At 37.7% G+C, this 13,789-nt stretch overlaps 1 protein-coding gene across 2 annotated transcripts in view; it reads right to left on the bottom strand.

Moving 5' to 3' along the window:
• Positions 1-13,789, bottom strand: part of syne3 (spectrin repeat containing, nuclear envelope family member 3) — an 87,614-nt gene that overhangs the window by 26,068 nt on the left and 47,757 nt on the right. For both annotated transcript variants that reach the window (XM_041813163.1, XM_041813162.1), the window contains exon 8: positions 10-184. In XM_041813163.1, coding sequence (XP_041669097.1) covers positions 10-184 — 175 coding nt within the window. The remainder of the gene's footprint in view (positions 1-9; positions 185-13,789) is intronic.

Here is a 13,789-nt window from a genome sequence, read left to right as displayed (position 1 = left end):
GTGTTTTACCTCAATTTTCTGCACCAACATGGCAATGTGGGAGAAGTCAGAGACCTCTGCAGAATTTTCCAGAACCTGGGCAACCATGTGGCTCCACTGGGTGTAGACCAGCAGGGGGTCCTGCAGGATGTTTCTCAGCCCAGACTCTGACTCTGAACACAACCGTGTAGCTCGGCACTTCACACTGCAACATAAAATCACACGGGCTGAGCAGATTCAAAGAAGGACTTTAGACCCAAGGAGGTGATTTTAATGTGTTAGCCCAAACAGAACCAGTATTTAGTGGGAGTCTAGAACAGTGAGCTCTCTCTATTCTCCAGTAACACAGCTCGTGGACAGTTACAACTAAGCACATGACACAGACGAAAACGTACACAAATGATATGTGAAACAGCAAATAACCCAAAATCTAGAGTTTAAGTTACCCCAGTCAAACCAGCACTCATGATAACACTTTACTCCTCTTTTCTTAGACTTCACAGTTATGTTCTTCCATAATGGTAAACAAATAGCAATGCTATTTAACCTGCAGCCAACTCTTTAGATCAGTGGTACTCAACTGGTGGGTCGGGACCCAAAGTGGGTCGTGGAGCAGTTTTCAGTGGGTTGTGACTAGGTGTCTGGAAAAACCTGGTGGCAAAAGTCCTGAAGTCCTGATTGGACATGCATCCCTACCTTTAATTTTACCCTGTTTTACTGTGAAATTGGGTAAATTTAAATTTCTGATCAGTATTTTAACTAATTTATCTCTTCTTCTTGCAATAAATGAATGATCTTCTTGTCTAGATCATTGCTTGTGTTGTTCTTGCTCTCAAATGTACGTCGCTTTGGAGAAAAGCGTCTGCTAAATGACATTGTAACATTGTAACATTGTAACAATAAATGGCTACTTCTCCCATGATAATGAAGTAATTTCACAAGTTCTTGGAAAACTGGCAAAAATTGACACATAAAGATGGGGAAGGGAGTATGAAATGTGTCAGTTTTGTCTCTTTTTCTTTTTAATAATGGGTGTTTTTGTCCAATCCTGCTCCAAACTTCAAATATTTAATTAACTAAACAATGCTTGTTGAAATGTTTTTGAAACTTGGGTCACAATCCTTTGTTAGGCAGACTGGTGGGTCCTGAGGCTGGACCAGTTGAGAATCACTGCTTTAGATTAAAGAAGAGTAGCTTTATGGTATATCCAGCCTTAAAATACTATCACAAGGTACGTCATGTCAGTTTATGACATCTCTGCTCAAAAACATAGGCTCCGATTTGATAGACACTCTGAACAGACCCTCAGTTACACCTACATGTATATATATATACTTTCAAAAATATACAGTTTGTAATTTTATAGTGCTGATTTATTGTTCAGAAAAGTCTGCACATTTTATGTTTACCTAACTGGCCATTGGATTCTAGCTCTTTATAACAGTTAAACTGCAAGGTTTTCTTATTTTGAGCTTTTAAATCCCCAAAGGCATTGTCTTTCAATTTTACTGCTGTTCATATCGATGGAATGGTTTCAAATCAGAAGTAAAGGGGCCGGCATCATTTGGGTCCCGTGTCTGGATGGATTCTTCTCATCAGTTGTTAAAACAGAAATGATAAAAGACTACAGAAATACATTATATGAGATGAATGGATTAAAAACTGTAAATAGAATTAGGGGCACATACTAAGTGGAATTTTTTAATGTTAAGATTTATTCTCAGAATGTCCAAGAATCTAATGAAATATTGCAAGAAGGGTTCTGCATAAAAGGCTAATGTGATTTTGGGGGTTGTTGGCATGGCAAAGTTTGTGAACTCCTGGTTTGGAAGAGAGACACCTCATAAAAGAAATCATTTTCCATGAAAACTAACTCAGAATTAGAGATTAAAAAACAGCCGAAATGATGACACATACGTGGTGTGACCTTAGTAGTTTTTATTTTTATAATAATGCTTGTTAAAGAAGACCGTGTGTCATGTCAAGGCAGCCGCTCTAACTAAAGAACTGTGGAACACACTGGACATAGGATAGAAATATAACAGAATAATATGCAAAAAAAACTTGAAAGAATGACAATGAAATATGCAAAATAAATGCATTTTTAAAGTGTGATGAAAGATCTTTGCAGGTTGTGCAGGAAAGACGAAAACACTTCTCAGGGTTTGACATTCAGAGAGACTGATAAATGATCGGCAATAATGACCAGAATGATGCAATTTAACTCTTTAGAGACAGGTGTAGAGGATCTTTAAAAAAAAAAAAATACACATATTTGCATTTGACTACAGAACCTGTGGATAAGTGACAATTCTACCAGGTGAACATTTTTTTGCAAGCTCTGGTTGTATAAACTCAGACAGTCTATGTGGAGAGAAAAATGCAGCAGTCAAACTGCAGAGCTGGAACCTGACTGACTAAGAATAAATTTTTTTATCAGCCCTTATAGACACAGATATATGTTTGTATGGCAAAAGCGCTCTAGTTTGGAGGCTGTTTGTGAAATGTAACTCTATTCTCTGGTCTAAGCTTGTTAATAACACTGTAAATAAAAACCCTGAATAGGAAAAAAGCTGTCTGGTCTTCATATTCAAAAGCTAAATCATCCCCAGAGAATCCATAACTTTCAGTCACATTACTGGTGTGGAGGCCTGGAGGGCAAAACAGTGTACAGCGGCCCTTTACCACTATGTATTAAAAAGCTTCATGATGCATGTTTACACTGAGTGTAACAGCAGAAAAATTAGGTATTACTAGTGGGGATGCTGAGTAATTCAAACTAAGTTTTTATCCTGGATCCTTCCAGCATAGCAAAACTACTTGAATCACAAAAATCAAAAGGGGTCTGAGAAGTTGTATATCTCAGAAAGGGAGAGCCATAAATGGCCAGTACAAATTTTCCAGTTTTATTTATTTATTCATTTATTCATTAACAAAGTCTGGCAGCTACACTCATGAAAAACCACATAGCAAACATTACAGATTCTGCAAAGTTTCAGCCATGCATGCATGGCTGGATGGGTGGATGGATGGATAGATGCATGCATGGATGGATGGATGGATCACAATAGCTTTGGCAAAAGCTAACATAGCTACGTCATTTGCATTACTAATGAAGCCAATGTAGCTTAGTTAGATATAGCAACTTGTGCTTCAGCAAACAGAGCTAAAGATAACTTAGCTATGTAGACAGCATTTCCACATAGCTGCTTTATGAGTTTAGCTTTAGCTCTGTTAGCTTTAGCAACATGAGCTCTAGCAAACCTAGCTAAAGCTAACTTAGCTACATGGATAACAGATTCAGAACTTACGTAGCAGCTTTATGAGCTTAGCTTTAGCTACATAGCTACTCTGGCTCTGTAGCTCTGTTATCTAGTTTACGCAGCTACTAGAGCAATTACAATCATGTTGCAATTACATATCAACATATTTATTTTTGTATAAAGTAGTATTTAAAAAGTTTACAAAAATGTCTGTAGAAAGGCTTTTGACTTTACAGTAGTGCCACTATTGCACTTTGTAGAAGTACCTTTGTTTAAAAAAAAAAAAAAAACTTGGATTTTATGTCACTTTTATTTTGTATTTTTTGGGATATAACAAGCTATTTTAAAAAAAGTACTTCTGTAAAAAACACAGGTTATCTAACAGCATCTTTATATACTATATTTGCATGTTTTAAGCTGAGTAATACACTTCAATAACTAAATATATAACTAAACTACATTATTATCATTACATTATTACCATTTCTCTGATAGCAGAGCAAATAGACTCATGAGACAATACACACGTTATCAAAAATGCAATCACAAGTTGCAATATTTTCTAGTATATAACACAACTGCACATTATTAACAAATTATGCAACACTAATTCCCAACAAGGCGACCTCCATAATTCTGCCTCTTATCACCTCTTTAGAGCCCACAGATGACAGTGTACAGTTAAACAGCTTTATTTTTAATGCCTCTGTTTTATGTTGTTACTCCGGGGCACTCTTTATTGATTATTTTGGATGCTGCTGCCTCTATTGTAACTGGTAAAAATAAATGCTTTAACAGCTGAGGGGTTGATAACAAGATTTAATAATCAGATGGCATCTGTTTAGCTGGCTAAATTCTGCCTGAGGAGAGATGAAGAGTCTGCAACAATCTGAACTCATCATTCAAAGCAAAGACTGGCTCTGTCATTATGAAATCAAGTCTAGACGTGATATTTCAGAGGGTTAGAAGCTTGTTGAACTCTAAAACACTTTGAAAAGATTGGCTCAGCTGCATTCAAAGCATAACCACTGTTCAGAGATCAATACATGCTGAGTTCCTGCACAGACACCCGACCTTGGCGTCCCTCAACATTTCAGGAGACTGAGGAATTCAATCATCACAACTTTGATGCTAATCATGCTGGAATATTGTGGGTCACTGGGGTCTGAACAACTTTTTAAATCAATGCCAGCTCGTGTGGATCCAGACAGTGAAGCAACATTAATGTTTTAATGGCAGACACCAAGCTCCACTGGCAGTTTGACACACAGGGGAGTACATGAAGCTGGTAGACTGCAAAGACTCCGGCTGGGTCAGTTTGGCTGTCTTTATTTCCGATGTGAACATCATAGAGAGGTCTGTGTTTTTGGACTTCTTCCTAATGAATAAAAAGCAAAACTTAAAATATTTTGGGGTAGAGGCACCATCATTACATTTTCAAATCCAAAGTTCACGTTTGTGCTTGGGACTTTTTTAAGCCTCCACCCCAGCTGAGGCAGGAGCCTCAGGCCGTCCCTCTTGGCCATTCTTGTGAAGATGATTTTTTAACATTTTGAAGGATGTACTTCAAGTTTTGTACAAATTTTCACTCCAGCTGAACTGATAACATTCTGAAGGTCAGAGGTCATTTGGCCTCTTCTTCCCCAAAGTGGTTGAAAAATGAAGCCAGTGCAAAAGAGTAAAAAGCTGCAGTTCCTGGAGTTCCTAGAAGCTGTGTGCAGAAGCAGCAGAATCCCCACCCACAGCCCATTTTTAAAGGTCAATTTTTACAGAAAAAATAAACATGTTTACAGCCTGGTCAAAAAAACACTTTGGTCAGAATAGTTCATGTCTTCATGGTCACACTGTACAGAGGGTGATTTTTTTTATAGCTCACGTGTTTTGAGTTTAATAAGGATATTGATTTATAAGAATGTAAAATATTATCAACAATATCGGCAGATAGTAGCTTAGAAACTTAATTCTCGGTTGTGGTAGATGAAAATTCTACCAATATTTAAATCTGTTAGCCTGTCAGGCCAGATATACTATTTAATACAACCATTGCATGTGATATATTTCATATTCATCAGGGAAACCTTCCATACAAAGTTTTCGCAAATGCAGGACTTTTCAAAAAATTCTTGGAGGGTGACTGGATGAACATTCTGTCTGTCACATTAATTTTGGACCAATCAGAGTGACACGACTAAATGAGGCAGTAGGCATGCACAGCTCAGGTAAGTAATGTGAGCTCGGCAGTGAGGCTCTGTCATAGTTTACCAACGGTGAATGTGTTGTTAGATAAAACTCACACCGAGGCAAGTAGGGAGAAGTGCAAAAAGTGCTCCTCTCTCAGTAAAGAATGCTGTCCAGATCTGATAAAAACTGCCGCTAGAGCTACATCTAAGTTGAGGTTCACTAGTGGCAGCCACTGCTACTAGCTTGAAGTACGACTAAACCCCACCTTTGCAAACTTATGCCAAAGCAGGCCAGGAAACATCTTTGCTACCATGAAAAGGTTTAAGTGCTGTTCATTGCTCTTTTTTAATAAACACGATGCTATACCACGGGAACTCCTGAGCTAATGGCTACACCGGTGACAGCTGAAAACTAAACCCTGCCTGTAGTTACCGCCTCTGTCTGCTCAAATGATGCTGATTTGTCAGATTTGTTCTCAGACCTTTCAAAAATGTTTTAGATTGGAGCTTTGCAAGATGGATCTGCCTGATGACAGACATGGATTCTGGCCAATCTTTCTTCTTTGCAAGGTTATAAATCTGATACATGTTGGCTGTATGATTAAGTCTGGGGAGTTTAAGGCAGGACCAAACTGCTCTAATTACAGCATTGTAGTGCATTCATGTAGTTCAGTTTGCAAACACATTGCACTTGGCCAAATGAACCAAATAACAATCTGGACAATCTGGATGATGTCAACAGAAGACAAAGAATCTATCTTCTTCCACCAGTCTTCTTTTTACCACATAAACAATGAAACATCACTACATTTATGCTGTCTTGGGTTTCTTGCTTTTGTCTTGGACCATTATGATCAACCTGCAAGGCTGCGAGTTTTCCAGCATGTCGTTAACATGAGATGAATGAACTGGTACCAATGAGGCGAGCCTATATGAGACCATGACGTGTTGCCATGGTTGCTGCATGGCTGTTTCACCAAACAGCGCTGGTGTGAATGAGACCTTATACAATGTTATCAGCGTGTTGGATATCAGCAAATTTCCAATATTGTGCATGCCTGCTGATTTATGCATAACTAGGGATGTGGCTGATATAGCTGACAACTGGAATGATGGAGCTGCTTGTTGGGAGGCTAAAGACCTGCCTTACCTCCAGTTCTGGAGCAGAGGCCTTCTACTAGCTTGATCATAAGTAAGTTTTAGACAGCGTTCTCAGTATGGTGGCTACCATGGTTTGGACTCATACCACTTCTATTCCTTATGTACATAAATGACTTACCTTTAATATCGAATGATACATTTTTTATTTTATATGCCGATTATACAAACATTTTCATCACAGATAAAGATGAACAGAGATTGACTGCTTGAATGAACAGTGTTTTAGATAGGATTGACTACTGGTTCAAGTGCAACAAATTATCTCTTAATATTAAAAAGAGTGCTTACATAATCTTCAAGCCTAAATGTAAAACTCTGTCTGATAACATCCAGCCTATTGCCATAGCTAATACTGTGCTTGAACATGTTCCATATGTTAAGTTTTTAGGTGTTCTTATCGATGACAAGCTCAACTGGAAAAAGCATATATCATTTGTATCCAATAAATTAGCAAAAAATATTGGGATTTTACGGCGTGTAAGACACATCTTGTCAAGAAAAAATCTCATGGATCTGTATTACAGTATGGTTTATCCTTTCATTTCTTATGGTCATATAGTATGGGCCAATACATACAAAACAATCTTCATTCCATTTTTCTATTGCAAAAAAATTTGTTAGAATCGTCACCTACTCAGAGTGGAATGCTCATACTGCTCAATTATTTCAAAGCCTACTAATATTAAATATATTTGATATAGATATTATGCAAATAGGCACTATTGTTTTTCAGTACCATAATAATTTACTTCCTGAATCTTTCAATGGCTTTTTTGTGACTAGGTCTGATATCCACCAGTATGATACCAGATCTGTTGATCTTCTCCATACTCCATTCTATAGAATCAGCCTTGGACAGTTTTCAACCAGGTTCAGAGGCCCAGAAATTTGGGACAGATTCTCTGCCTCACTCCACAGTCACACTTCCATCTTTGCCTTTAAAAGAGATCTTAAACAAACGCTTTTAACTGCATATAGCAATTTTTAAGTGCATTGTACTACGGCACAAAAATTGTTTTCCTGTAAGCTGTTTTATGTTCCTGTTTTTAACTTTGAGAATATGAATTTGTTGATATTTTTTCCCTGACAGGATCTAGTAGATGTTTGTGTTTAATATTGTGTGGGACCCTCTTATAAGCCCTTAGGGCTTTCTTTTGTCCCACCCGTGCATTTAATATGTTTCATGTATTCTTTTGTACTATTTTAATAAATAAATGATAAATGATAAATGATAAGCTGACGTCACTCAGTATTTTCTACAGTCTATGGCTGAATTACATAATCTTAGCATAAAACAGCAGATTTTTAATCATAACTGAATTACATTTTCATGTACAGGTGGGCAGAAAGATATTCTCAGCAACCATCAATCCTGGATGAGAATGGCTTACCCTAAAACTGGTTTGTTCTGGTCTGAATCATGGACTAGTTTGTTTCATTGTTGCATGAAATCCTCAGTTTGGTCTTCGTTCACAGGGGGACGTTCAAAAGCAGACTAAAATGTGTAGATGTGATGTAAGGAAAATGCTTTCTGACTGCCCAGAGTTTAAGCAAAGACTAGGTGACTTGTGCCTGGCTGTTGTTGCCCTAAAGACACTTTATAGTCCAAGTATTGATGCTGGTTCTGCTTATCGCTTTTATTGTTTGTATGTATCACTGTTGGCAAATCTAACAGTTTAAAAATGGAGTTCAGCTTCAGCTTCAAAATAAAATGCTTAGTTACTGAAGAGGCTGAAGATGTTTATCAAGACAGTTGAGGAGAAGACACATGGAACCGTTTCTGAGGCTTCTTTAAGTCTGTCGTACTCTTTCACACATGCTGGACAAGCTTAACCTGACACGCCAGATGGATGTGTTTCACACATCCATCTGGGAAAGCTTCAATAAAAAACATTTGAGAAAAGGCAGAGGATTTGAAAAAAACTTGGAGTGTGATTGGATGAACGTTCTGTCTGTCACATCTCCACGGGCCAAACAGAGCAACAAAACACGTGACGTAGCAGCTATCTAGCGGCGCTTGCGCTGCTATCAAGGATTAACGCGAAGCATAGCGACAATAGACATGTTAGTACTCAACTTTTGTCGTTTTTGACAAGAAAACAACTCATGCTGATCTTTGTTCTTCTTTTTATGAAGACATGTCATCAAGTTCTGACAAAACTGGTGCTTTAGCAGCATCCACGCTAATCTCTTCCTTCATAACTGCACCAGCTCTTGCTGCTGCTTATTTACGTCATGACACTGCCTGAAAGTACTGCCCCTCGTCGCTGATTGGTCCTGTCGCTGGCTAACTGGGCCCAAATGGCTCAGACGGGAGCTTAACAAGATGGACTCTCCAGTGAAAAACAAGGAAACAGGCGTATCCATCTGCTTTGCAAGGTTAGGACAAGCTACGGTAGCTGGTTTAATCCAAAAAGCTCACTGCCTAACCCTTCCTGCAGTTGCAGTTCAGACTGAGGTTGGGTTTCATTCTTGGTACAAACCAGAGTCTGATTAAAAGTGGGTGGAGAGCCATCTTTTCAAGCGGTCTCGGTACAGTTGTGAAGTCTTCACCGAGCTATGGTGAGGAGTTAAAAACAAACCACACTAACTCTGCAAACAGACTCGAGTTTGTTCTAACAAACCACACAGGTTAGGCATGAAAAATGTTTATCTAAATTAAAGTCAACAGCTGATTTAAAACCTCCACTGGCTCCCTATCAAGTCCCGTATCAACTACAAAGTCCTCCTCCTCACATACAAATCTCTCCATGCTCCTTCTCCCCAGTACCTTTCTGATCTCCTCCATCCATACACAGCATCCCGCAACCTTCGATCTTCAGACACCGGCCTACTTTCCATGCCCAAAACCAAACTCCGAACCTATGGAGACAGAGCCTTCAGTGCTGCAGCTCCCACCCTCTGGAACACTCTTCCTGCAGACATTCGTAGCGCTCCATCTCTGGACATTTTCAAAAAACGTCTCAAGCACCACCTGTTCACCACAGCCTACAATCTTCACTAAACCACCCCTTACACTCATCCTACCCCTCACATAGTTTGTCCATGTATATGTGTTCCTGTAAAGCGTCCTTGGGTTTCTTGAAAGGCGCTATATAAATTCAAGATATTATTATTATTATTATTATTATTATTATTAAAACTTTTCTGCAATTGTGGGTTGTACTTTTGTCTCCTTGTAAACTTCTTTTCCTGTTCTTGTTCAGAGAAATGAGCTAAAAAAGCTCTACATTCAGATTTGTATTCAACTATTTGCTCACTCTAACCAAAATAGAATAAGAACCCGGACATCCCTGAACATAACTGAGGAGGCAGACAAATTCATATCACAGGAGGAGAAACAGAAACTTACAGGTTTTAACTTGGCAGCTTCAGTAAATAGCACTCAGAAACACGCAGTCTCAGTTTGGAGACACCTTAATACCAGCACTGGAGAAAGCAAAAGAGCTTTTGAAAGACTGGACAACAGAATAAGATGGTCAAAGGAACCCCTCAGCCAATGTAAGGTTAGAATAAAGTGCTACAGACAGAAAAATCTTTGTTTTGTTTTGTTTAAATCTATGTGGAAAACTTTGGTTACATGCAAAACAAATAAAATGTGGACAGGTGAGACTATCAGTGAGTCACAGAGGGCAAAATGTGATGCCTTAGAGCACAGGTGTCTAACTCAAGGCCCGGGGGCCAAATCCGGCCCATGGTGCAGTTTTGCACGGCCCGCAGGATCACATCATATTTTAATTAGAACTGGCCGGCAGGTCTGAGGTCTGCAGATTTCCTCCAGTATAGAAATGTAAATTTAACCATGAAGATTTAACATATACTTTAAGTTGTAAAATTTTGAAAAAGTTAAGAGTAACAACAATGAGACAGAAAGTAAGGAATGGGGGAGAGAAATTCATTTGTGTCTTCATTTAATATTTTCAATTTGCATCTCAAAATTCTGATTTAAACTTAGAAATTTGACTTTTTATCTCATATTGTGAACTTTTAGATTCCAATTTTAAATTTCAAGTCATATTTTGAGATTTCAAGATCATGATTTCAAATTTAATCCCATATTTTGCCCTTCTTAACTCCTAAATTTGAATTTAAATAGCATATTTTGACCTTTTAATTCACCATCTTAAATATTAAGTTACTTCTCAACCTTTTAAACTCAACATTTTGATTTTTCTTCTCATATTGTGACCTTTTCAACTCCTAACTTTGATTTGTTACCCCATATTTCAACCTTTTAAACTAATAATTTTGTATTTTATCTCATATCTTGACCTTTAAACTCATGATTTTAACATTCTATCTCATATATTTGCCTTTTGAAAACATTAATTTCACTTTGATTTTGTGTTCTGACCTTTTTAACTAGTATTTTGACTTTTTATCTCAGATTTTCTAGCCTTTAAACTTATCATTTTCATTTTTTTTTAAATTTCAAAATCATTTATCATCAGTTTTTCTCCCCCTTAAATGTATTACCTGTGAAAATAAGGTCGACAGTTTATGTTTAAATGTTGACCCTGTTGGGCCCTCTGGTCAGACTTAAATTTGGATTTCGGCCCCTGCTTTGGTTGAGTTTGACACCCCTGCCTTAGAAAGACCCTACTGCTGGTTTACTCTGCATTCCAGAGTTACAACTAAGGTAAGTTCTCAGTCTTTACCGTCTTCATTTTCTCCCACAATACCCTTTTAAATTTTCTCTTTTTTCGTGCGAGTAATATTCTCTGAAAAGCATCTTTCTTTACCCATTGGGAACATAAAAAATTATAAAAACATGTAATGAATATGATGTAAATGGACTGAAATATGAAAAAGAGAAACACAGTCTTTTTGCTTTTGTAAAATCCGTATGGCTTTTAAATAATGTTCCTGCTCATATGAGGATTAAACCTCGTGGTTCAAAGTCACAGTGCTGTATAGAAAAAGTTGGGTATTCACACACAGCTGCTGTAAGTTTCCAGTCAGTGACGTCTTTAGTTCACTGCTAGCTGCTGATTGAAGTGCGTGTGTTCTTGCTAAGATGTCAGAAAATTAAAAGCTTGAAGCAAGTTGAGCAATGCATGAACTTGAAATTTTTGGTGAAACTGAAAAAAAAAAAAACAGCAGCTGAATCTTGTGGCACATCTGCATGTGTGTTTGAATGGCACCAAAGATTTTGTGAAGGCAGAAAGGAAAGTTCTGAGCACTAATGCACATCTAAAACTTCTGGACACATTCAACAAACTGAAAAAAAAAAAAAAAACATCCGAAATGATTGGCGACTCAGTATAAGAATGGCGGCGTCTCCCTAGACAAAGGGACAGTTCGGTAAATTCTGGATGAAAATCTGAGCATGACAAAAGCGTGTGCAAAAGTTGTCCCAAAACTTCTGACTCCTGATCAGAAGGAAAAACGAAAGCAAATTTGTGGAGAAATTTTGGAACAAATTGAAGGATTTTTAGCAGAAGTGGTTGGATCTTTGAATACGATCCTGAAACCAAAACAGTAGTGAATGCATTGACCAATCGTCACCAAGGATGAAAGCATTAGAAAGCAGGTCTAAATTCAAGGCCGTGTTGTTTTCTTTGACATTAAGGGGATCATTTTGAAAGAGTGGGTTCCAGAGGGGTCAACAGTGAAAGATCACTTATACAAACAGGTTCTTGAAAAACTGTTATAAAAAGTCAGAAGAATGAGAGCACAACTGTGGAAAAATGGTTTCATTCTTATCGAGACAATGCACCAGCTCACACTGCGCTCTCTGCAAAGCAGTTTCTGTCCCCAAAAACAAATCACAGTGCTTAATCAACCTCCTATTGACCTAGCTGGATCTAGCACTGTGTGACTTTTCCTAAGATCCAATCAGTGCTCAAAGGAACATGCTTTTAGTCTGTGCCAGAAGTGGAGACAAGGTTCTGAGACAACTGTCTGAAGAAGACCTACTGTATTACTGAGTATACTGAAGAGGAAAGACTGAAAAATGTAAATGTTCAATCAGATTTTAATACAGCATTGGTCTTGTTTTTATTAGCATACCTCGTAAACTGATGGAGATGCAAAGTTCAAATACTCTAGTATATATTCCAAGTATTCATATCAAATGCAATATTCAGCTGTCTTTGCTTAACTCTTTACCTACTGAGCCAGTGCCGGCGCTGTATTTTATATGTCTGGAGTATTATTACTGTTACTCTGTCAAAGTTTGTCCGATCAGAAAAATTCTAATGCTGTTGGAAAGCTGAGAATTGTGGGCATGCGCACATATATGATTCATTATGGTACTCACAACCATATGACGTGGGCATTCATAGCAAAACACCACAGCAAAACACCAGAAGTATCGCGAGACTGCGACTACACTGATTCTCAACACAGTTACTCCTCAAAAGTTTGTTCAATCTAAAAAATTCCAACAAATTTAACAAATTTATTAGATCACCCTAACCCTAACCAAAGTAAGGTCTATGCCACAGCTGCCCTAAATTAACAGCATTTGAAATTACCAGAATGATTTTTATGTTTTTGCAATGGTTAATACACCAATATGTAGAAGCTCTTTAACCCAAATGATATTTTTAATGCTAAAATAGAGTTATAATTATTATCCATGAATTTTCAAATTTACTGATTTACAAAAAAACTGAAAAAATAGTAAAGCACATTAACATTTCTTGATTAATATGTCAAATTATAGTTATTTACTTGCATTCCTGAACAGAAAAATGAGTTTTAGTGATTGAATATTATGCTTGATTCATTTCTGACTTCTCAGAGAAGCCCAGTGAGCCAGCTCAAATTTGGGTGAATTCAGTTTGAAATCCCTCATTCCTGTTCAAAATGGTTAAACGTGGAGAGCTGACTGAAAATGAAAGAGTCCGCATTAAAGCACTTCATGATGCTAGATGGTCTTTGAGACAAATATGACAGGTGGTCTAATAAATTTGTTAAGCTCTGTATATCACGGTAATGTCAAACAGCACCGCGAAAATGGCGGCTTTGGCAGAAGATGAGTGAGAAAGGAGAGTGAAGGAAGAGAGTAAAAGGAGAGCGAGTGAGAGTGGTGTTTTTGTTTTCAAAAAATAGCATTAGATAGTGGCATTTGTGTGTGTCTGACATGTGCAATAACAATATAATACTTGAGAATGTTGAGAATGCATTTTTCCACCTTTATTTGCACTAATTGTCGCCTATGTATATAGTTATTTTTTGCACTGTGTTTTGCACACCCAG

Source organism: Cheilinus undulatus, linkage group 18 (genome assembly GCF_018320785.1).
Source record: "Cheilinus undulatus linkage group 18, ASM1832078v1, whole genome shotgun sequence".
Lineage (NCBI taxonomy): Eukaryota > Metazoa > Chordata > Actinopteri > Labriformes > Labridae > Cheilinus > Cheilinus undulatus.
This window is presented reverse-complemented; position numbering and strand designations above follow the sequence as displayed.